Raw genomic sequence first — 25,283 nt, forward strand, 5'->3', positions numbered from 1 at the left:
TGTTGTCACAATAAAAGGGCTTGAGGAGATGTTATGGTGTCTCTAGAGCCCATGTGAAGTAAATCGAGTAAAATCTGATTTTTAAAGCAGTATGTTTGAGTTTGTCTCATGATATCTGTGTAATTCACTTGCAGGTCTTACAATTTAATTAGAAGCAAGAAAGTCTGCTCCTGGATTTTCATTTTGAATGTTAATCTTAAATAGTTGTGGGTTTTTTTTAAAGTAACATTTATCTTGCTCAGTTGTACATACTAAACCCTTTTTGTTCACTGTAAAAAAGATATATGGATTTCTGCATTTATGGAATAGTCTGCTAGAGGATTTTAACCCTTCTCCAAAAGGCCTTTCTGCATTTCAGGAACTAGTAATGTGGCACATGGCCTTTGTTTTGTCAGTCATTCTTGCCAGGTACACCAGGGGTATCAAACTCAATTTCACTGAGGGTTGCATAAAGGTTGCGTTTGATCTTGGGGGTGGGGACAGGTGGGCGGGATCAGAATGGGCGTGACCAGTTTGACATCACTTGTGTCGGGGGCATCTGTGGTGGCCCAAGTGCTCTGCCAGTGAAATTTTTCCATTTTTGCTGGCAAAGGCACCACAGGTCTCTCCTTCGTTGTTGGGCCAGGTCTAAGCAGGATCCCCGGCTGGATCCAGCCCATGGGCCTTGAGTTTGACTCCCCTGTTCTACAGCAATCTAAACACCAAGAATCATCCAGGCAATAATATCTATGATTCTTTTTTAATTCTGCAGTGCTACCCATTGTTTCAGGTACCCATCACATGAAGTAATCCTCACAGTGGATCTTCCAGTGAACAAATGTACAAAGGGGTAACATTTGAAGGGCCAATCTTTGCTCCTACTGGAACTTAGAGTGGATGCACACTGGGAAAGTACAGCTAATTCTTTTGGGATTCTCCATCAGATTTCTGCCATGTGAATCTGTTAGAGTATTGATAGGCATATATGTCACCTTCTGCTACTGTGAACAAGAGCAAACCTGATGAACATCCTGGGCACTTAGTCTTCATTGTGCTTCCAAGTGGAAACTTTAGTCTCATATGCATTGGCCCTTGCTTCAGAGCTACCATGAATATATGCTGTGCATTTGGGGTTTTCAGTTACAACAGTTAGCAATCCACACTCTGGATTTAAGTTTTCACCCTTTTCCACATGATCTCATGTGTTGTCTCTATTCCCAATTATGGTTACAGGGGGAGAAAACCCCAGGAGATATTATTTGAAGCATTTACCTAGCAGACAAGAAAATTCTGCATCCGTGAATAGGCTGTTCTGCAGGCCTTGTACAGAGGTGGTCCTTGATTTACAACAGTTCATTTAGTGACTGTTTGAAGTTACAACAGTACTGAAAAAAAGACTTATGCTTATTTTTCACACTTAACGACTGTTGTAGCATCCCCAATGGGTATGTGATCAAATTCAGATGGCTCATATTTATGATCGGAGTCATACAATCAACTTTTGTGACCTTCTGACAAACAAAGTCAATGGGGAAGCCAGATTCACTTAACAACCATTTTACTAACTTATCAACTGCAGTGATTCACTTAACGCTGAAGCAAGATACGTCGTAAAATGGGGCAAAACTCACTTAATAGCTGTCTTACTTAGCAGCATACATTTTGGGTTCAATTGTGGTCATAAATTGAGGACTACCTATATAGAATTCTGCTCTGAAACACTCCAATCACACTAGGACAGCCTCCTGACCAGCTGTGAGACCCCTGGCATATGGCAGTCTGATGTATGTTGCTTGTTGGGAAGCCCCCTCCCTTCCAGAAATGGCCATATTTGGAGAAAAGAAGAATGGGAGAGAGAGAGAGAGAGGAAAGAAAAGAAATCCATTTGCCTTGTTTCTCGTGGCAGAGCTAAGGGGTAAGATTGATGTACAGGATGGGGTCTAAAAGCTGTTTTCAAAGGAGCAGACGCACATACAGAAACAGTGTAAGGCTGACACATAAATCACCTAAGCACTACTAAATCCCCCAAGGCATTCCCATTAAGTGGAATTCTATCCCTATTAGGCAGCAGTCATTGCTATTAAGTATCATTAGGTTTAAATCTGCCCCCAGAAAGAGGGCAGATTGGTGTGGGGAGTTTCCCCCTAGTGACGACCTCAGGCTGGGCTGCTTAGCAGATCTCCCAGTTGTACCTTTCCTCCTCCCCAGATGATTTCATGGCAGCCATTGAGGTCCAGTATAGAACATATCTACTCCAGTAAATTGCATTTAGTTTTAAAAAATGTATCTTGCTCAGCATCTCCATGTTCCAAGCAAGGTGAATAACATTCAATGCTGTATTTCTAAACTTGTATTTTTACCTCCTCCTCCCTCCTTAAAATAAATTCCCATCATAAATGCCTTGCACGCCATGGGGACCAGAGCATGGCTTCTCCTTTCTTCTGCTTCCTTACAAGAAAGGGGGGGAAAGTCTATGTATTGTGGGCAAATGGATTAACACTTCACTGAAATTATTTTCATTTGCAGTTCACTTGAACAGCAGGTGAGAACTAATCCTAAAAAGACAAAAGAATCACTCTCAAACCCTTTCCTGCATGGGCCCCTTTTCCATGTTTACTTCTATCCATGGTCTGCATGAAGATGATCCAGAGCAAGTCAATCACATTTTCCAGGCTCAGCTAGCATTAAGGATTTCTGTGCTATTCTGATCCAGGGTTTTCATTGCAAATAATGTGGCAATCATGTGTTTTAGTGAGCACCTGACCTTTCATAGTACTAGCAATTGGAAGTTGATTCAAGAACGGTTGTGAGAATCTCCCATTTTACATAAGTAGGCACTGTATGTAAGTGAAAGTCATTAGGCTTTTAAAAATGTTTTTGATTTCTAATAAGTGTCTATTATTACAAATATTACTATCCATACTAAATGAAATGAATGAATTATGTGTTCTTGAGAGACAAGCTTTTGTCACTTACTCTAACTCTGTTGTTTGAACATAGAAAATATTTTCTAGTTCAAATGTTTAATTGAGGAGGTGGTGAGTGCATAAAAGCAATTTCTGACACATATAAGGTTTTGATGTTTTTTTAAATAACCTGATCCCTAGCCTTATTTTTATTTCTGTTTTAGCATGTAGAACGTCTGTGTATATGAAAGTTAGAGAAAAAGAGAGACAGAGAAAGAAATAACTGTATAGTTTTATTCTGGTTAGAGGACTAGAGAGGGTTGATTTATATCCTTACCAACTTAACCAAGCAGGTAGGGGGTTCATTAGCAAGACTGGGTTAAAAAAAGAGAAAGAGAGAGGGAGAGAAGAGAATGAGTGTGGAAGAGTGAGAAGAACAAACAAGTCAAAGCATTTGTTCATACTGCAATCTACACATCAATTATCCTGCTGTGCTAATTACCACCTTTCCATACCCCAGGTACCTAAGCATTCGCACTTACTTACTCTTTCATGCCTCTGATCAAAAAAAAGAGAGGAAGAAATAATAATAATAGAAGTGAAGAGAAGATGAACCCATAGGTGAAATATATCCTTAGATCTAAAAAGTCATTTTCATTTGAAGTGCAACTAAAGGCTGTTTTAAAGAAATGAAACATTTACAAATATTTTAATTGCAGAATATTTTGGTATCTAAAAATAGACAAGGAATTCTTCTGGCAGTTGGAAAGTGGTTATAAGTAAAGAAAAATAATGAATCAGAAACACACAAGCATTTTTAGGGGTACGATATGCTTCGTCCTTGGAAATAATGGTGAATATCCCAGTGTTACAAATTAGAATTCAGTCTCAGAATTGCTTGCTTGGTGCTGCTGATCACAATTAAGTGATCTTTATTTTGAGGAAAACTTAGGAACTACAATCCCATTTGGTTTCTTGGCCTCCTGGTCAGGGTGCTTATTTTCTCATTTCAGAGTGAGGTTAGATTAAAGAAAGAAAGAAAGAAAAAAACCTATTTCCTGTAGCTCATTTGATACCTGGTGGGGATGCTATTCAGGTGACAAGGACACAAGCACCAAGGGGGAACAGATGTGATTTACACACTCATTATCATTTGAATGAGAGTGCAGATAGGTCTGTTCAGGAGCTTCAGCTTCACCTGGACAGCTTTCCTTCTGATCTTTATTCCATCTGAGAGACCAGGTCCCCCGACATCTTTAAATCCTAGACCCCCAGCTGGTAACACACAGAGTTTTATGACGGTAAGCAGTCTTCTGAAGCGCTAAGCACAGATGCCATTCAGAATTCTGCCTCCACACTGCTTTCTTTCTTTCTTTTTTAATTGTATCCAGACGTAATCTTAAATGTGTGGCTGGAAGGGTGTATGCATATATGCCAGTTTAGACGGAATAATTTATTTTTTAATCGCTCCTTGGAACACTGCTCCACCTTTAAACTTTATGTAGAGGCTGCTAATAGTGCTTCTGCTTTGTGTTCCTGGCCAGGATCCCCCCCCCATGCATACTTAATGTTAAGTCCAGTAGTAGCAAGCAATTAGGGAACATGGCATAGTGATAAGATATAGTTGTTATCAAACCCCAAACTGCTGATGACAATTAATAGTTCCAAATTGGGTTCAAAAACAGAACTGTATGGATATTCTCTGTACACTCATCCCCCAATTCCCTCCCTGCCTTTCCCAGAGTGAAGTCTTGGCTCAATTTACATTTGATTCTTTGATGTTAGCCTTGATAAACTCTGTCGGTTGATGCCTAGTTGCAGAATAATGTGAGATTGGAGTATCTTTGAAATGGTATAGGACGATAATAATTATATCTCCAAAGTTGTAGCTGTATCTCCAAAAACATCTCCAGTGATGAAGTTTACTCTTTGGTGTATGCTCGTAATAGGAGGAAGCTTGCCTTCAGGTCAGAGCAAAAATGCAAAACAACCTCGAGTAACTTAAAATGTTGTTTTTAACCTTCCCTTATCTGAGGCAAGCTGACAATTTGGGTGAGTAACCAGAGTGAAGGTAGTTTGTGTGAGAACAATTGCTGGAAGGTTTCCTCAATTTTAATTAGGCATTGTATGAAATGGGAAAATACAGATATATATCTAATGGACACAAGCACATGTGCATTTTATTTCTCATCTAACATTAACAGTTAAAGAAAACAATTGCTATCAAATTACTTTGTTACAATCCATAATTACAACTCAGGTTATGCTTAGCTGTTATTAACAGAATGTACAGTAATAAGTTCTGGCATCGTAATATGTTATTGTAGCATTATAATTAATCTTACAGGAAGTATAATAAATTTACAATATCAGATTGAAGCAATACTGCATATAGATTTATTAATGCTTTTAATCAGTTCTGGCAAAATTAATTTTACTCTGATTGCTTACATTGGAATTTGCATATACTTAGTGAAAGTAATTTATTTTTTATGGATTCCTTTAAAAAAAAAAAAGGCATATGGCCCTGCAGTTAAAAACTTTGCTGATTCTTTATCTAAAATTCCTAAGCATTTGAAAAAAGCAGGTTTCAAGAATTTTTAGATCACAATCCGGTGATTTATTTCAGCACTATATGAGGAAGCATTTGTTGCTGTGATTATCAACAAGATTCTTTTCTTTCCTACACACACCTTTGAGAGCTCTGCATTTGTTGACTTCCTTACAATTTTATCACAAGTTTACTGCATGAACAAAATAAATGATAAAAAAAATTACATTTATTTCCTCAAAAAAAAAAAAAAAGTAACACAAGCATTCAAGGGAGTTTCAGTGTGGAGATACATGAAATTTCCCCGGAGGTGTAAATTTATCACTACATACCACAGAAGGAGTTTGTGGGAGGAAGAGACTGAATTTTATCATTTTTGTCATACTAAAACTCCTGTTAAATCTTGGTTGCAGAAGCAATGTTAAAAAGAAACAGGTAGCAATCTGACATGCTGTAATAAAAAAGAAAAGACAGTGTTTAATCATATCAACAATTTACTAAATAGTAAATCATATGACCCTCCACTAAACAAAATTGTAGGAATATGGTATGAATAATACAGACATAAAAGTGTTTATGAACTCTATTTTTTTTCTTGCGTAGAAAGGGAGCACATCTTCATGCCCCATCTCTAATGTTTTATTCTAATGAAAATACAATGCAATATATAATTAGTTATCTGCAACAAATATTATTACATTTTCTCTTCTTGCTTTACAATAGTGCTATGTGTGGGTCAAACTGCATTTTGCCTTAAGATTTAACTAGCACTTTTGTCGCTGTTGTAGCTTGGGGAAGCTGTGACCATTCAGATATTGCTGAACTATAATTCTCACTATAACACAGTAGTGAGAAAAGCTGGAACTTATACATCCCCTTGATCTGCAGGATCAACATTGTCTCATTGCTATGCTAGATAAGTAGAGGACATTTGATCCAGGTAGAAAAGTTGCAAATCTAACATCTGCAATTGATGTGAACAAACATTATTCATGACATGAACAGAACTTTCTTTTTAATTCACTTGTTCTCAGGAAAGGTATTTTGTACAACTATAGTTCTCATCAAGGATGAGTACATGTCTTCCTTTTAAACAAATGAAGAAACATGAATACTCTTATCTCCTACAAAGCCCTTGGCATTCCACTATATCTTAATTGCAATGTAGGTTCTGTACTTCGTGCTCAGAGATTTGTGATAAGTATTCAGAGACTGTATAAACTTCTGAATAACTTTTACTGAGCCAAAGGATTTCCTTAAAACATGTTTCAGTAACATGTTGTGCAGCATTATTCTGTTCTAAAAGATAATGCGTTATCAATCCTTCATAAGATAGTTTCAACCAGGGAAAGGATAACATTTGTAGTTGCCTTCGAAGTCCACTTTTTGTTGTTGTTGCTTAAGGTCTAGGCCATAGATCATGGGGTTGTCAGCATCAGATAATCTTGATGACTAAACCAAAGCCTGCAGAAGGGGCGGGGGAAGTGTTCAACTTCTGTCAGAAGAAACACTAAGGGAGGCCTTGGATCATAAATGATAACTATGAGTCTCAGGAAAGGAATAGCACTTTTGAAAACATAAGGCTATTTGTTAATTTCAGACTGGCATCAATTCAGCATCAGGAACAGAACTTTTTGATTCTTGTGTTGGATGTTATGACATTTTAAAGTTTCCAGTGTTTTGCCTTAATCTCATAAGAAATGAATATTGGCCATAATTTCAGCAGTACGTACATAAAGCCAGAAACTGAAATAAATGTTTGGAATATGCATAAGTCCTGGCAAACAGCACCTCTTAGAACTGATTATAATTTTAGATATTATATGTTTAGCAATGTCAATAGAGTAATGCATTGAGACTAAAAGCTTGAGTCTATAGTGATTACTTGTGCTGAAAAAGCCCAAGATATCATTGTTAGAGAGCCAGTGAGGTATAATAGTTAAGGCATCAGGCTAAAAATGGAGAGATTTTGAGTTCTGGTCACACCTTGGACACAAAGCCAGCTGGGTGATCCTGGACCAGTCACACCTTCACAGCCATAGGGATAAGGCCATGGGAGCGGTGAGTGCCTCCACCTGTATACTGGACCTGTACCCCTCCTGGCTGGTTTCGACCAGCAGGGAGGTGACACATGGCTGGATCCAGACAATAGTTAACACATCTCTCCGGGAGGGATCCTTCCTGCTCCTCCTAAAGGATGCGGTGGTGAGACCCCTCCTGAAGAAACCTTCTCTGGACCCAGCCATTTTGAGCAACTATTGTCCAGTCTCCAACCTTCCCTTCATGGGGAAGGTTGTTGAGAAAGTGGTGGCCTTACAACTCCGACGGTCCTTGGATGAAACTGATTATCTGGATTCCTTTCAGTCCGGTTTCAGGCCTGGTTACAGCACGGAAACTGCTTTGGTCGCACTGATCGATGATCTCTGGCGAGCCAGGGATAGGGGTCATTCCTCTATCCTAGTGCTCCTTGACCTCTCAGCGGCCTTCGATACCATTGACCATGGTATCCTTCTGCGATGGTTATGGGAGGTGGGAGTGGGAGGCACTGTCCTACGGTGGTTCTCCTCCTACCTCTCGGACAGGTCGCAGTCGGTGTTGGTCGGAGGGCAGAGATCGACACCTAGGCCCCTCAACTATGGGGTGCTGCAGGGTTTGGTCCTGTCCCCCTCCTATTTAACATCTACATGAAGCCCCTGGGTGAGATCATACGACGGCATGGGATTAAATACCACCAATATGCGGACGACACACAATTGTATCTGTCTGCCCCATGCCAACTCAGTGAAGCAGTAGAAGTGATGTGCCAGTGCCTGGAGGCTGTTAGGGTCTGGATGGGAATGAACAAGCTTGCACTCAATCCTGACAAGACCGAGTGGCTATTGATGCTCCCTCCCAAAAATGGTCCAGCTATTCCATCCCTTAGCCTGGGGGGTGAAACCATATGCCCCCACAGAGAGGGTTCGCAATTTGGGAGTCCTCCTGGATCCACAGCTGATGTTAGAACATCATTTATCAGCTGTGACCAGGGGGACCTTTGCCCAGGTTCGCCTGGTGCACCAATTGCGACCCTACCTGGACCGGGAGGCCCTTCAGATAGTCACTCACGCCCTCGTGACCTCAAGACTGGATTACTGTAACGCGCTCTACATGGGGCTGCCTTTGAAGCGTGTTCAAAGACTTCAGTTAGTCCAGAATGCAGCTGCGCGAGCGATTGTGGGTGCACCTAGGTACACCCACGTTATACCTATCCTCCACAAGCTGCACTGGCTGCCCATTGGTCTCCAGACACGTTTCAAGGTGCTAGTCGTTACTTATAAAGCCCTTCATGGCATCAGACCTGGGTACCTGAGAGACCGCCTCCTGCCAATTACCTCCCAAAGACCAATTCGATTGCACAGACTAGGCCTTCTCTGGATTCCATCTGCCAGCCAATGTCGGCTGGCCAACTCCGGGGGAGAGCCTTCTCTGTTGCAGATCCGGCCCTCTGGAATGAGCTCCCCGTGGAGATCCGGACCCTTATGACCCTCCCAGCCTTCCATAAAGCCACTAAGTCTTGGCTGCTCTGGCAGGCCGAGGGCTGTTGAAGTATCCAGCCCCACGGTAACTATGAATGTTGTTATATTTTAAACTGTTGTTTGTCTTATTTATTCCCTTTCCCCTTTTTATTGTAAGCCGCCCCGAGTCCTCCGGGAGTGGGCGGCATACAAGACTAATAAACTACAACTACTACAACTACTACAACTATAAAGCAATACCAAAGCACTTCTAAAAAACTTGCCAAATCTGTATGAATTACCAGTAATTCAAGCAGAAACTAGGAATCAACAATAACTCAAAGGTGTGTGCATCAGTAATGGTATTCTCTTATCTTCACTACCGGTTAGGTAGCGGGAGTTCTGCACATACGCAGAAGGTCCTTGATGACATTTGGGTGGGTGGGCGGTAGCCCCCACTACCGTTTCGCCAGTGTGAACCAGCAGAATACCACCTCTGTGTGTGTGTGAGTGTTAGAGAGAGAGAGAGAGAGGGGAAGAGGAAGAAAGGAAGGGGAGGGAGAGGGAAAGAGGGAGGGGCAGAGAATAGTTATATATGTTTTGGGTGGTGTTTATTTAGTTTTTACATTGTCACGCACAAATTTTAGGAAGCTTAGATTCTGGCCAATAACATCAGCTTTAAAAACTCAAACTCCATGCAACCTATATCCATCCATTCCACACATAGACTTCAAAAATGTTCTACAGTTAAATGATACCTTCTGTCTCAAGGGTTTATTGGAAGAGAATCTTTTTCCCTATCTTGCAAAATTTTAATAGCTAAATATGAGTAGGGCCTGGTGGTTTGTAGTTTTGATGGTCTAAAATTGGAAGAAACAGTTTAGAAATGGTTTCCCTACCTCTCTGTCTTTAAGTGAAAGACAGGGAACTTTTGAACAGGCCTGTCTGATAAGATAATTTAGAGTTCAGACAAAGACCCATCCCTGTCATTGGGGTTGTTACAAGTAGGTATAACATCCAGATCAAATAGATTTTCCACTGGAATGTGCTATTCAAACATTGTGGATGTGGTGAAAAAAAGGGAAAGTTTGCAAATTGTCAGCCACTATAGGATGCATTGGGACTCTATAACACTCACACACACACACAATTCACAACTATTAAATGAATGCAGCCTTCCAAACCAAATCCCCATGAAACTAAAATAAAAATTGATGAATGTATCTTGTATTTTTATGTACACTGAGAGCATAGGCACCAAAAACAAATTCCTTGTGTGTCCAATCACACTTGGCCAATAAAGAATTGTATTCTATTCTAAAAGAGCCAGAAATATTTACTATCTCTCCAAAGCTTTGCTGAGCACAAAGAAGAAACAGAGAGAAAATACATTCTGAAAAAGGCTAACATTGGGGCAATGTTCAGAAAGGGGTCTGTGTTTGGGGGGGGGAGGGGATCTACTAAAATTGTCTGCAAAACCAGCCAAATATTATAAAGGATTTTAGAGAAGAATAACCCAGCCAGCAACCTTTTGTCATTGTAATGTTTACTTATCTGAATAAGTCCATTAATAGAACCAGAAGCCTTAACTATCTTCAGGCTTAACATATCTTGCATACAACAAAAACAAAACAAAAATACCCCAAACCCACGAATCTATGGAAAATGAAGGTGTGTGTGTGTATATGTGTTTGTGTGTGTGTATACACAAACACACATATACACAAAGCCTCTCCCTAAAGTGGATAAAACCTATTTTGGAAAATAGCTTTCATAAATTCATTTTGCTGAGAAATGACCTGCAACAACCCTTTTTTATTATTATTATTCAAAGCGAAAGCATTTCCAAAGTTTAAAATGCTTCATTGAAGCTAATATTTATGAAGAAAAAGAAAGACACATTTTATGCATATGAAAAATGTTGGTACCTTTGACAGCTTTAAAATGTGTGGCATGTTGGAAATAAAGTTGCAGGTTTCCTTTGATTTTATTTTTAAACATTGGCAGAGTCGGCAGGAGAGACACGTAGCCTTTCAAAGTTCTTATGGTGAAGAGAAAGATTTTGAATAAAACAATTTTATGTGATTTTGCAGGTGGTTTGAGCTATCATTTTACATGTGCGTTTGTGCCACTGCCTCATTGGAATGTTCATATAATACTGACCTAATTATGCATAGAAAAAGATAAGCCATTTACTTGATTCATTTCTTCTTTTTAAATCAAGAAAGGAACAAAAAGGCTCCTATTTTCTGAAAGAAATTGTTCGCTTTTATTGCAGAAAAGTAGCAGCTTGTGCAGAACTAGAACTGTAACAATTTTATATTCCAAAGGTTTTGTGTGTATTCGGTTAGTTACAGTAATTATACCCAATAACTGACAGCCAAAATCACGTAGGAGAAAGCAAAGGCTGTTTTCTCACACAGGCCCTGCTGCAGAACATCTGCTGAGAGATTTGCATATTAATTAACCCATATTAACTCTAATTATTCTGGGAAATTATCAAATAAATTGAATTTTCTAATTTTAACCTTTCTTTTACTTGACGCGTGTCGAGGCTGAGAGGACACACCAGGCTATCTCACCTGGGCAATGAGCAAAGGAGGGTATTTTTCCGGCCCACCCCCCTCTATCCCCCTCCTTTAGACCTGGGGTGGCCTGGGGAGCTTTTGTGTGCCTTGTGCTTTTTTTGGCTTCCGTGCTTGGTGGGGTCTCCGTGCATTTGTTACGAAATGGAACATGTGTGCATGTGGGCACAGATGGTGGATTTATACAGGGGTGAGGAAAGGTGGTACCTCGAACAGTTGAGCAAATCTTAAGGTTTTTTTCCCCCTCTCCCTCCCTCCTTTTTCCCAGCCTTTAGTTCAGGCCTGAGCAAATAAATGGGAGTTTAATTCAATTAAACCCAGGCTTTAGTCAGTGCCTCATGACAGAAATTATTCAATATTTTCCCTTCACATTGTTTGGTTTACACATCAGTGACTGCCTAGCTTTTGTATTCTGTTTAGAGTGGCCGTAATGTGTTGAGCTTTTGTGTCTGCCATGTCACCGTCTCTTTCATCATTGTCTGGTTTTGTCAATTGTGAGGTGGAAGGATGCTATTTTTGAAAACAAGCAGACAGCGGTTTAGTGGGTTAGGATTGGGGCTGGACTAGCGAGCAAAGGAGGCCCATGTTGGTTTTTCAAAATTCTTTTTGTTTCTTTTAAAATCCATTCTCTACAAGAGGTTGACTTTTAAGCCAAGAATTTTGAAGCAGGGGGGATTTTAAAAAAAACCCGATAAACAACCATTAGTGTGGCTCTGAGTAAGTGTGGAGGAGGCTGAAGCCAGCCAAGAATGAAAGCTTTCAAATCTTAGGAAGTCTGAGGTGACAATATGGACTGGGATCTATGCCTGAGCAAAGTGACAGGGCTGCAACCAAACTGCTGCTGAACTCCACACCCACAATCAACACCCACACAAGAGCATCCCCCAAAACTTTTCACACAAGCAAGCGCCTCCTGCGGACACACATAAGCCCTCATTTCCACCATAATGCTTTCGCTTTGCCCGCCCCTTTGAAGATGTTCAGGTGATCCACTGTTGTTTTTCAAGGGAAGCTGATCTTTCCCATTATTTGAGCTGATGGGAAAGGAAGCAACATATTACCTGAATTTCACATTCAATTCAGAGGGAGTTCAACATCAAGAGGCTTTAGGAAGCAAAGGAAGTCACTGAAAGGCAAAGAGGCCGGTTGGAACAAAATGGAACTTCAGCATCTTCTGCCATGGAGGCATGACTGTTTCATTGTCAAGCCATATTCTTTTAAGATGAATGAGATGACTACTTCTCAAGAAGGTAGGGAAATCATAACAATTAATAATAATAATTAATAATAACCATCCCCTGCTGCTAACCTGAGCCTAAACTTATCTAGAAAGTGAATGGGGAGTTAAATACATGTATGAAAAATGACTCAGAAATCGAGCTATTAATCTTTAGGGTGGAAGAGGATAAAGTGCCAGCAGCTATGAAATTGCTAAACAAATATTGGAACATTGTTATAGCTTTTGGACATGTATGAATGTTATAAAAAGACAAGCTCTTTTTTTTCATCCACAGCATGGTCTTTAGAAAAGAGCAGGTTTCTTAAATCCATACCTTGCTGCACACACTTAAAAGTTAAGTCACCCTTCTAAGGAAGGTGACAGACATATTGTCTGTTTAAACAAGGACACATTTTCCTTTTTCCCCATCCTCGGTTTATTGAAGGTTTTGTTTCCAAGGTCTTATCTTACTATATAACGTAAAAGCTTAAGACAGTCTCCCCTTGCCATGTAATCACACCAAAACAGTTCTGATGGTCAATAGTTTATTATTTCATATTTCCAGATCTTAAACAAATTAAACAGTTCTTGAATAAATTATAGTAATTTTCACATTCTTCCTGAATATCCTTTAGGCATGATAATAAATACACTTTTTTCTGCGTATGATTTTAATGTTTTATCTTTCAAGTGTATTTGAAATATACATATATGAATGGCCATGTGTGCTAATAATGAAAGTATCTTTCTAAGTGATGTTTTTCCTTTGGCATACTGGATAAGCATGTTGGACCTATCATGCAATTTATACAGTATAGTGTTGCTAGGAAATAGATGTACAAAATATAACATATGGACATCAGAGTGACATTAAATATCATTTTTAGGATACTTTTATGACACTCTGATTTTATGAAGGCATCATTTCTACCTCTTCATACCCATCCAGCCTTCTAGTTATCATCACCACCATGTGTGTGTGTGTGTGTGTGTGTGTGTGTGTGTGTGTGTGTGTGTGTATCTATGTATGTATGTATGTATGTATGTATTTATGTATGTATGTATGTGTATATATATATAACACTTAGCTCTGAAGTAAAGGTTATTAAGTCAGAAGTTGCAAGATTAATAGAAGTATGGATAATAATGTAATCTTTTCTTATCCCTTAAATATGAAAGTTGACTCTACTTCATTCCTTTAAAGATTAAAAAACAGGTTAAATAAGGTAATATTATTGCAGTTGTAATCCAAGGAAAATAAGCAGACCATTTCTTCTATGATGTCATCAAAGAAATGTAGGCCAATTCTTCACATGCCTTTTGAACAGTTGATTTTTCCTTGAAGGATTTTCATTTATACGACCAGGATTGTAGTGTGTTAAACAACTGATTATATTTTCTACCTCAGTCTGTCTTGAACGCTTATTTTTGTCTTATTTTATTGACACACAATACAGTACTTTATCCTTACAGAAAGCATTGACAAAGAGACAATGACTTACTAAAAAGACTCTCATCAAGGGAATTTGAACTTGAGTTTTCCAATGTTGAAATAAACTCTCTGTTTAATACATCACTCAAAGTTAAACAGAAATGTTTTGTGATTAATATATTTATAGTCTCCTATGATCATTGCTGACTTTCTTATAAAAATGCTAGTGCTTATTCTGCTGACAACACTAACGCTGGTAATACTACAGAGTAAATGTGGTATCTAAAACTATCATCAGACGATGATTATTATTATTTGTTTAAATTTATTGGCTGATCAAGTGAGTTTTCTTGCTGCTCCCATTATGTAAGAATAAAGCAATTTACTTTATTATATAGTAGATATACATTTGGTCTCACCTTTTAAATTAAATGCTTATTAAAGACTGTCCAAATAAATAAGACAAGTTTATGACTGCAGCATAAATTATACCCAGTCACCAGTAGATGTCAGAGACTCAAGTTGCTCAAAGTCTTCGTTATTTTGATTACTTCAGTACATGATGTAAGATTCTACTGCTGCATATTAGCAGGATTAGCATATCTTTGTACAACAAAGATGGCCTAGGCCTTAAGCACTCCAAATAATCTAATATATTCTTCAGAACCTGATGTATATGCTGAAATATGGGTTGACCTAATAGGCCATAAGTCCTTTGGTAGATCTAGTTGATCTCTCTGTCTCATGTGTTCTGTATTCGAAATTCATGTTATTCTGTTAAATTAGTGTGATATTTGTTTAGAGTTAGTAAAAGTTAGGCTACAATGTTTGGAGACTAGGGGTTGATTCAGAATGTTCTACTGTTTCCGGTACTTTAGAAGAAGATGATTTTTTTTTCAAACAAGACAAATTATTCAAAACTATGTTGGGGTTAGGCTGTTTTTCCTACCTCAAATGGAAAAAACAGACATTTTTAGCAGTTGTGCTTCCAGAGATCCAATGACAACAAACAATAAGTTCCAATTGGGCAACTATGCAGCTTCAGTTTGCTCATCTCTGTTAGAAGGCTGAGATTAAGTCCCATTTCTTATTTCCATACAGCTGCACCAATGGGTAGATGGATGAATGGGTAGGTGAGTGAGTGGGTGTGTAGATAGAAACCACTCTCACTGGTTATGAGTATTTCTGTCATTATACAAGACAATGTTTCTTATTGAGAATAGAAGTCCGTCTATTTTAAAGCTGCCAAGGTTGAGAAACACTGAAGAGATGCAATTATAACATTGTGTTCTTTGATGAATTGTCTTTGGCAATCCCTTACTCAAATGAACATAGTGTCATGCAAACAATTTACCTAGCAATGTCTTTTTAGGGGGGGAAATAGGGGAAAAAAATCTTTGTTTCCCCTCTCCCAATTCACTGGAATATTTTTTATATGATTTCTAACTGCTCTTTAGATAAGCAAAGCAGTCTACGAAGCACTGAACCAAAACAGAGTCAGCAGCTAAGCAGGGAATTATTTTGCTCTTGTCCCATAAATCCACACCTTGTCAGGAAAAAAGGCTGAGTGTCTAACTGATGAGAAACAGCCATGTTCACCTGCAGCTATGTTGGGCCTTAACTCAAGAAAGCACTGGGGCTGTTTAATTTTGAAATGGGCAATAATTCTCTTGTAGGGTAGAGCAAGGAGGTTTTTGTTAGATCCACCTGGTGCATCAAGAGTACATCTTCCAGAGTCTGCTTCAATCCATATAATTACATGGGAATTGACATCACTTTGCCATGTGTGATATATCAATTTGTCTTTGACCCCTAAGCAATATAACATGGCCACATGTTTTCTTTAATACTGTTCTTTGCTTATTCCCTCAGGTTGTGGAAAATTATGGTTATTCACACCTAGAAATTCCACTGAAAGGCTTCAGAGCTTAGAAAAGAGAACAGATTTAATCATCTCCACTTAGCCACACTTTCCCCTAATTTACTTTGGGTAACTTGGGAATACCTGCAAGAACTCTGAAAAGCAAAACAGAAAGAAATGTACACATCAAGTTAATTCTCAAAAGCAGGCCAAGAAATATAACTCAGATTACTGAAACAAAGAAAAAGTGCTGTATGACTTCTCTCATACAGACCTACATTTTTAGATAGCAATGTTTGAACACCTGGCAGCCATTTTAATATACTTGGTAGGACTTTCTCCTGAAGAAACCTGCCCAAAATCTGTAATAGTCACCAAAAGAGGCAAACAGAGCTTAAGTGGGATTGGTTATTTGGAGCACCTTACTGTAAGAATACCTGGTCTGCAACAAACTTTTTCCTTGTAGGTTGGAATTAGAATTGCAGCTATTAGACAGAAATCTTCTTTATTCAGAATTTTTTTTCCTTGTCAGAGAAATAAAAGATTTAATTCTGCAACTAACTGCTGTGTTCATATAATACAAGTGAAGCTTACTAATATTGACTCCATTTCATCCCTTTCTTTCAAATATCTCTGTCGTTCAGTATGCATATCTTTAAATGTGAGGAAAGAAACAAGAATGGATTCATTGTAAAGTAGTTTGCATGTGTTATGCTTATCTTACAAATACAAAATATTATGCAAGAATATTGCAAACAGAAACTGAATTTTATGAATCAGAATTATGGTATTTATTTTTTGCAGCCAGGATTTACATGGCTAGATACTTGTTCTCCCAAATTCTCCTGAGTCTTAAGATTTCATGCAGGCTTGAGTAAATTTACTTCAGTCAATACACGTATCAGACTTTTTCTGCCTAAATCTCTGAATTGCTATGGCTATTAATTGATATATGTCAATTTACTAAGGAAAACAATAAAAAATGTGTGTATTGAGGGGCTGGGAGTAGAGAATAGTTCTATATAGAAAAAACAAACAAGTAATTGCCAAGGTTTCAGTTTTTACAGAATATAGGAAAAGAATCTCATGGAAAGCTGTAACCACCTGTTACTATATGTAAGGCCTATAGAAGATTTTAAGCTATTATTGTATGTATACCAGAAAGTAAGTGTGTGTGTGTGAGAGAGAGAGAGAGACAGAGACAGAGACAGAGACAGAGAGGCAGAGAATATACATAATTGTAGGATTTCCACAATAAACTTATGTTTGATAACAGTAGAGCACATTCTATGATGATTTTAGCTCTGATTGATGCCAAGTAGTCAAAACTTCATTGCTAATTCCAAGTACCAAACTAGGATTTATCTTATATTTAAAGAGATTGTCCTCAAAATAATCTGAATGATTTATATTATATAAAAAATAAACATGAAACTTGATCATCAAGGATATGGGATGTGTTAGTTTAGAAATACTTTACATTATTAGTCCCTTTCTTTTCTATTTTCTCTTGTTTAGTGAAAGCATCATAATTCTCTCAGCAATATTCCATTTTAATCAAGGCAATATTCTTAACAATAGTTCACTCTGTTACAGACACTGTACATTCAGAAGGAAATTGCATGCACTTTTCTATTTTGAGATTTAGGTTTTTTTAAATAATTTGAGCAAGAACACCCTGACCAAGAAAGGGGATGTTTAGGTTTTATTATGCCCACTTTCAGCCATATGGATGTGGTAGATGCATTTAAGAACATACTGTATTATGAAACTCTGCTTTAAGACAGATTAAAAGTAGTCATGCGTCTTCTCAGTGCCCTTCCCCACCCCTAAATGTGATCTTATCTCAGTTGCCTCTAGTAATATATGATAAAATTGCTACTCATAAATTTAATTCTCATTCTCATTTGTCTTTTTTTTACAATACTCACCTTCCTGAATAACTGACTCCCATTACTTTACATTGTTGTTAGGTTTTTAAAACTTGTCTATTTTCCTAAGCTGTTAGTTAGAAGGGGAAGCTCTCATCATCTTCAGAGTAAACATTGTGCTTGCTCAGCACCTTTTCCAACTATTCACACTGTCCATTCTTGCGACATTGCATTCAATACATCTGATGAAGAAGCAAAGCTGCCAAACATCCTTTTTATAAGAGACATGACATCTCAATATAACATAATGAATTTAGCATTTCCAGTCTCATGGAGCATAATTTCAGGCACTAGAGTTCCTATTAACTACCCATCCCCATTCCTGTTTTGCAAGTCTAGTCAAATAAGTGAATTCAAGGGTCTGGAATTAATCAATTCAAATGAAATAAAGCTTTTATAGCCAGGAAATGTATTTTATGTTATTCACATTTTTATCATGATTCCTTTAACTGTGTCAAATTATTATTCTCCATTGTCACTCTGATTTTGTGAAGTGGATTTGGCTTGGAAGTATGATATACTATTCAGATATTTCTTTGAAGTTAATTTAACATAAAACATTATCTGAAATGGAGACAGAAACAGGAGCATCTATCTATCTATCTATCTATCTATCTATCTATCTATCTATCTATCTATCTATCTATCATCTATTTATCTATCTATCATCTATCTAAGAATAATGAAACGACATGGGCTCCACTCTCACATATTTAAAAAACACACCACCACCACCCCGGATTGTAATCTTACTCTGCCCCCAATGCTTCTGGGAAAAGCCAACTCTTCAAAGTTTTCCAGAAGGCAAGGTGGATCCAGGACTGCCAGATCACAGAGATTAGGACCTTTAAATATAACTTGTATATGAAATACTTAAAACTAGATGATATTAAAAAAATGTAAGCTTTACCATTGAAAAAATGAGTATGTATAGCAAAGAGATGTCAAGTATTAATACAATCATTCTGGATCTGCCTGTCCTAAATTACCGTAACAGCTAAATATGTTTTTTTTTAAACTTTGCAAAAGATAACCTTAGTTGTTCAGGATGGACACAGGAACCTACTAACATGACAGATTAAATGTTTTTATTATTCTAATTCACAGTGGCCCAGAGTTTTTGAGATCAGTTGAATATGTTGATTAGGCCAGCTTGGCAGCATGCAGCAGAGTACAAATTTGGATGAATCAGATATATTAACTCCAACTACAAATAGATGTCCTCAGTACTATGTCTTACACTTAAGAGAATCTTTAATTAAAATTGTTACTTTCCCCAGCACCACTGCCCAATCCCTTTTCTGCTGCTCGCTGTTGGTCATTTGTGTTGGTCGTTTCCCATTTTAATACCAACCCTTGACATCAATGAAAACTTGTTTCATGGTGTAAAAATAAAAGTTGCCATAGTTTTGTCACACAATTAAGTCTGCAGCAGATGCTTAATGGGAAATTAAAACCTCATGTAGGGGATCCACATGAACAAGAAGAAGAGTTAGCGAAGAAATATTAAACAGGGTAACTTTAGGGTAAAAATGTTATAAGAAAACTACAGACCAGTTTCATAATTCTGAGTATTTCAGTGTTATGATCAGTCTTTTCTGCTGAATATAATGCCATTGGTCAGCTACTACTGATAGGTGCAGTATAAACTAAAGGGAGAAAAAAGAAATATTTTTCTTCCCAGTAGCAGAAAACCTAGTTTCATGGTTAAATTTACTCTAAAATTAATCTCTGTGTTGATATTAGCATTTGCTTGCAATAGGGAGTTTCCTCTTCGAGAGCCTTGCAAGCTAAAAATACACATTACAGATAAAGCATTGCCACTTTTAAATAAAGGGTGGGATGCTGTTTTTTTTTTGTTTTTTTTAAGAATTCATATTCCTGTATCTCTTACTACTCCTTCTGCTTTGGAATCACATTTAAGTATCAGCTTTATATGCACTGGTAACCCCATATTACATATATAATTTTATAGAAAATGAAACTTTAATATGATTCAGCACAAAATGGGACACAATGGCAATAAATCAAATAATCTTCATTTGCACATAGCTTGATCTCACTGACTTATCGTTGTAAGCACAGTGCCGGGTGACAAATTTCTCTGCAATACAGTACAGTACCTGGGTGTAATTACAGACACATTTTGCCAGTACGACTGTTACACAGAATTGTAATTAATTCCTCAGAAGATTACTGTGAGAATTTTGGATACCGATGCTGGTTTTGGACATTTATTACTGCTCTTTAGTTGGTTTTTTGCTGTGCCTCAGAGACAGATGTAAAATTAGTGTCTATTTTGAGCCAGAAAACAGTATGTATTACCCTCCTGTTTATTGAATTGCGGAGTAACATTCTTGGGGATCTCACTTCTTTGTGGTTTTGAAGTAATAGCATATTTATTTTGCCAACTGGGCTGCCCCTCTGGATGTGCAAAGTTTTCCAGAGACTGAAGCTACTTTGACCTAATGGATCAAATTAGGATGTAGGATTGCCAAAGGTAAAGGAGTTCTTTTAAAGGAAGGTTTTCAGTTCTCAGCTTCATAAATTCTAACAGCAACGATTAGTAAATCTGTCTAGTATGAAAATAGAAAGATTCTGTCCAATGAAAAGCCATTCACCATTGGTGATAGGGGATAAAATGGTGGAATGTTCTTGTTTAAATTGGGCAAAAAGATAATTCTACAATGTTGACATTTTGTTACGTGGAAAGAAGGAATGAGGGAAAGGGAGGGAGGGAAAGAAGGAAGAAAGGGGGGAAGGAAGGAGAATTTATTAAACATTTCATTAGGTGGTTTTGCTTTCTTCATAATGAAAACTATTGCCTTCCAATTAATTATTTTAGTTTAACAAAGGAAGGAGGGCTAATTGTTATAGTCACAACAGACAGTTATAATCAAGGTAATGGCCATCCAAAAATGAGCATGTGCACTTAAAGATGAGATTCCGTAAGCAAGGCAGCTATTGAGGTGGCTTCTTCATAGTTTCTATTCGTTTCAGTACAGAGTGTATCCGATTAACATGCAAGTTCCATTAAAAGGCTGTAAACAGGAGGTGCTGTTGAATTGAGTCCAGACCAGTGGTGGGTTGTCAATTTTTTCACTACTGGTTTGGGTGCGATCCTGCACGTGATGCTTCTGCATATGTGCAGAAGCTTCTGCGCATGTGCAGAAGCTTCTGCGCATGTGCAGAAGCTTCTGCGCATGCACAGAAGCATCTGGGTGGGTGGGCAGAACCTCCCACCACCACTACTACTGATTCAGCTGAACCGGGTCGAACTTGGAGCAACCCACCACTGGTCCAGACCAATGTATAGAAGGCCTTCCACATCCACCATTGCTTATTTATATTCAGGCTATATTTTCCTGTCTAATTAATAAAATAAAGGCAATGAACTGACTGAGTGGAAAGAGAGGTTATATTGATTACCGCCTTCCATTCATACTAATGATAAAAACAAAAAAAACAAAGGCCTTCTACGGGTGAAGTTGACAGCAGTTGATTTTCAGTCCAAAAGTACTCACTATTATTTGTGGAGAAAGGACCCTAAAGGTTGGGAAGTATTGTTAGCCTCCGGTGGTGATGGATGATTAGCCCCTGATCCCATACAGTGAGACATGACTTCATAGCATGTTTAGATTGTTCTGATACTTGGAACTCTTCAAGTGCCGTTCATAAATCATTTATCTTTCTTTCTCATTTTTTTCTGCCCTCCATGAAGAAAATATTTCAGTTGCATTGCCGTAGGAAGACTAAGGTCATTTGGGATAGCATGGTCCATTCCAAAATAGACCTTTAATAAGCATGGGTGTAAGTGTGAGTGAGAATATGTGTCTATATTCCTCCTTTGGATAAAGGTCTTTTAATGTCTGTCCAGCCTTAGATAATTTTATTCACTCCTCCTGGACCTTCTTTTATTCCTCCTGTGCCCAGAGATCACTTTTTAGGAGATTGGTTGAAAGCTTCCCAGGCATTAGGATCTTTTGTTGAAGGCTTCTCTCCCCCACCCACCCAACCCGGCATTTAGAAAGGGGGGGAAATGGTAAAGAAATCTTCTCCTTGTTGCTAAGAAATAGTTAAAACTTGTAATGGGGGTGTGGGGGAATAAAACAAAATGGGAGCACATTATTGATTGTACGAAGGTATATCTGGACCACACAGCTAGAGTAGAGATGTTAGAATATTTCTTTTCTCTCTCCTTTTTGTTCTTCGGAGGGCATTACCCAGCCTGAACTCGCCTAAAGCCTTGTGGTCACACCTCTTGAAAAGGTTTTGTTTCTCCCGTCAATTGGTATTCAAACCAGGTCAGCAGATTCTGTTTGCCCAGCTCCGCTGCCGTTTTCATTTTAATTTGCACCTGTTGTGCAGTTGTTCAGAAGGCAAGTGCAGACCCGTGGATTATACAAAGATCATATTATGAACAGATATGCACGGTGTAATCTTTTTGTCCCCAGACTCCTATGACAAAAAAAAAATCTTTCTTTTTCTTCCCTTTATTTTATTTTTATTTTACTCCCTGGGAACTTGTCAAAGCAAACAGATATGACTGACTAAAATTGTAACTAGGCATGTTTCAAGAATTCTCCTAAAGCATTATGAACTCGGCACACAATCCTTTTCATTTATTTTCTTCCACTTTTGTATAATCCAATAGCTGGCAAGAGCCACTTGAGATAGCTCAGTTGATAACTTAGCCGGATTGCTTTATTAGGCACAGAGAAATCAAAACGAACCTGAACATTGTTTGTGCTCTTTCCTAGAGACTTCCCTCACTCTTCTTTTTCTGTCTCTGGATATATGTGTCTCCCTCTTGTTCCCATGATGTCATACTTCTAACTTGGTATGTGTGAGTGTGTGTGTGTGAGAGAGAGGGGGGGAGAGAGGGAGGGAGGGAGAATATGTGTGAACTGACTGGTGTGCTGGTGTGTTTCTCTAGCCGAGCTAATGCCCCGTGTTTATTACTCTAATCTTTCTTGTCTGGTGGTAAAGTGGACAATTTATGTACTAGCATGTAGGCCGAGAGTCTTGTGAGGGCTGACTAATTCAAAAACAGCCACCTTCAATTGAGTTCACAGACCTTATTTACAGGCTGTCTATTTTAAGAAAAGCTACTGAGCATTTCTGGGTCTGAAGGCTGCAAAAACAGCTTGCTGTTTGAAAGTCACTGTTTTGTGTTTTTTGTTTTTAAATCTTGTTTTGGTTGTGCCACTTGAAATATGCACTAAAGATTATATTATTATTATTATTATTATTATTATTATTATTATTATTATTATTAACAACAACGACAACAGCTGCAGCAGCAGCAGAATGGAAGTGTCAGCTTTTCTTAATTTTACATTTGGAAAAAGTTAATCTAGTTAGTCCATGTGTTGATTGCAGTTGCAGCACATCTGAATGACAGAGCATATAACTGGGTGTAACTGAAAAAATGTACACATGTAGCATCTATGTGCATGTATGTAAAATCACAAACATGCACATGCATTATGTAAACAGTATGTAAATAGATTGCTAACATATTCATTTGTGTGTGAACGTGAGCATCTATAAATGCATTTTGTTCTTGAACGTGATAATAATCAAACATGTAAATGTGAATGTTACCTGGCTTTGTATGACAAAATGGTTTTTATATTTAAATTCAACTTTTGAAGTCACAATATTTGTGGCATATCCCTGAGTCTGAAGAAGTCCATTAAAAAAAATATTCCCTGTTGTTTACTTTATTAGTTTTCAAAAGTTAAAAAAGAAAACAATATTGTTATTAGAAATTCTACCTTGCAGGAGACCTTATGTAATTTAATGAAGCCATCCTGTCTTGTTTTTTTTTAATCCAATCTAAGTAGAAATGTGAAGCTATATCATGCTATTTCTGCTCTTTCCACAGTATTGAACTATGAGAATGTATTGGAAACGGGTTCGGAAACAGATGAGGAAGACAAGCTCCATATTGCCGAAGACGATGGTATCATCGGTACATTGGATCAGGAACCCAGTCCTGCAAGTGTGCCTAACCATGAGTCTTCCCCTCATGTGAGCCAAGCACTGTTGCCAAGAGAGGAGGAGGAAGATGAAATGAGGGAAAGTGGAGTAGATCATGCCTGGCACAATCACGACATCTTGCAAGCCTCTGTAGATGGTTCGGGTAAGTCAGACCCCTTAGTACCTGACTCTTCAAGCTGTGGTTAAAATAGTTAGCACTGCACATAGCTGATAAACACAGCATACTTCCTTTCATGGCTGCAGTTGTATGTATGGCAACAAAGAGATACAACTGCTGATGACAGATTATGAGGTGATGCTATGGATTCAATTTCTGTTTGGAAACAACTTTCACTAACATCTACATTTCTGTTCATAGCGTGTCAGGGTTTAAAATATATATTGGTCATCAAATATGTAGAGGATGTAAGTATTATCAGAAACACCTATTTTTGTTCTATGCAGAGGGGGAGAGGAATGTCATGTGCAAGGTCTAATACAAGAGTTTAGAAATTCAGAGTTGTACCACTGCTTAGGACTTAAGAGCTGTTTATCAGTCTAATGTACTTTCAGTGTCTGTCTGACACCTTGTATTGTCATTCAACCATCTAATCATTTCCTTTTGTTAAGTGCAAATAAGATTTCACACATCTACCTGCTCAGGTAGTAATTTTATTATTGAGAAGCTAAGTATGTGATAAAGATTGCCGATATTTGGGACAACTCACCTGGGAAATGAGAACAGGCTTAGGCTTAGGGGAAGAAGAATAAAAATACAGGAAATAACATAAAATAAAACTTTGATAGTCTACATTTGAAATGAAAAACCCTCACCTAAAATTTGCTTCACAGTAGAGATACAACATGTGCGAAAATGGGCATGTGATTAAAAATACTGCAAGATTTTCTGATCATTTCCTTGAGAAAATTGTCAGTTTTGACATTTAGGACACTAACACCAGTTGGAGGGAGGGGACGGAAAGATTTCCACAGTCATGTCCATAGTGTTAATGCCACTTAGTTTAGTCCACAACAGGAGCACCCTTAGACAATAGTAGAAGGAACTGTGCATGTTGCAGGGGGCTGCTAAAGTACTTTGGTGTGTATTGGAGCAGCAACATCTGATATTTAGAACTCTTTTTATAGCACTTTGACAAAATGTTTGGCCACTGCAGCACTGGCGAGCATGCTTTCTTTATTGAAAATGTGTCTGCTTCTAGCAGTGCAAATTGAAGGATCACAAATACTCCTTACAATTATAAATGATCCCCTCTGACTTCATAAGCATGGACAACAATAAGGTTGACAAGAGTTAGAATTCCTCAAAATCTGAGGGCCAT

The 25,283-nt window shown here is 38.1% G+C and overlaps 1 protein-coding gene across 7 annotated transcripts in view; it reads left to right on the plus strand.

The window, feature by feature from the left end:
* Positions 1–25,283, plus strand: part of ZEB2 (zinc finger E-box binding homeobox 2) — a 172,043-nt gene that overhangs the window by 103,096 nt on the left and 43,664 nt on the right. For 6 of the 7 annotated variants that reach the window (XM_014073606.2, XM_014073620.2, XM_014073636.2 and 3 more), the window contains exon 3: positions 23,849–24,106. In XM_014073606.2, coding sequence (XP_013929081.2) covers positions 23,849–24,106 — 258 coding nt within the window. Of the gene's footprint in view, positions 1–12,747; positions 12,766–23,848; positions 24,107–25,283 lie in introns of those variants that run through there. The other variant, XM_014073600.2, reaches the window with a different exon arrangement.

Source organism: Thamnophis sirtalis, unplaced genomic scaffold (genome assembly GCF_051295495.1).
Source record: "Thamnophis sirtalis isolate CommonGarterSnake01/CBP01778 unplaced genomic scaffold, rThaSir2_p1.2 scaffold_1, whole genome shotgun sequence".
NCBI classification, from domain to species: Eukaryota; Metazoa; Chordata; class Lepidosauria; order Squamata; family Natricidae; genus Thamnophis; species Thamnophis sirtalis.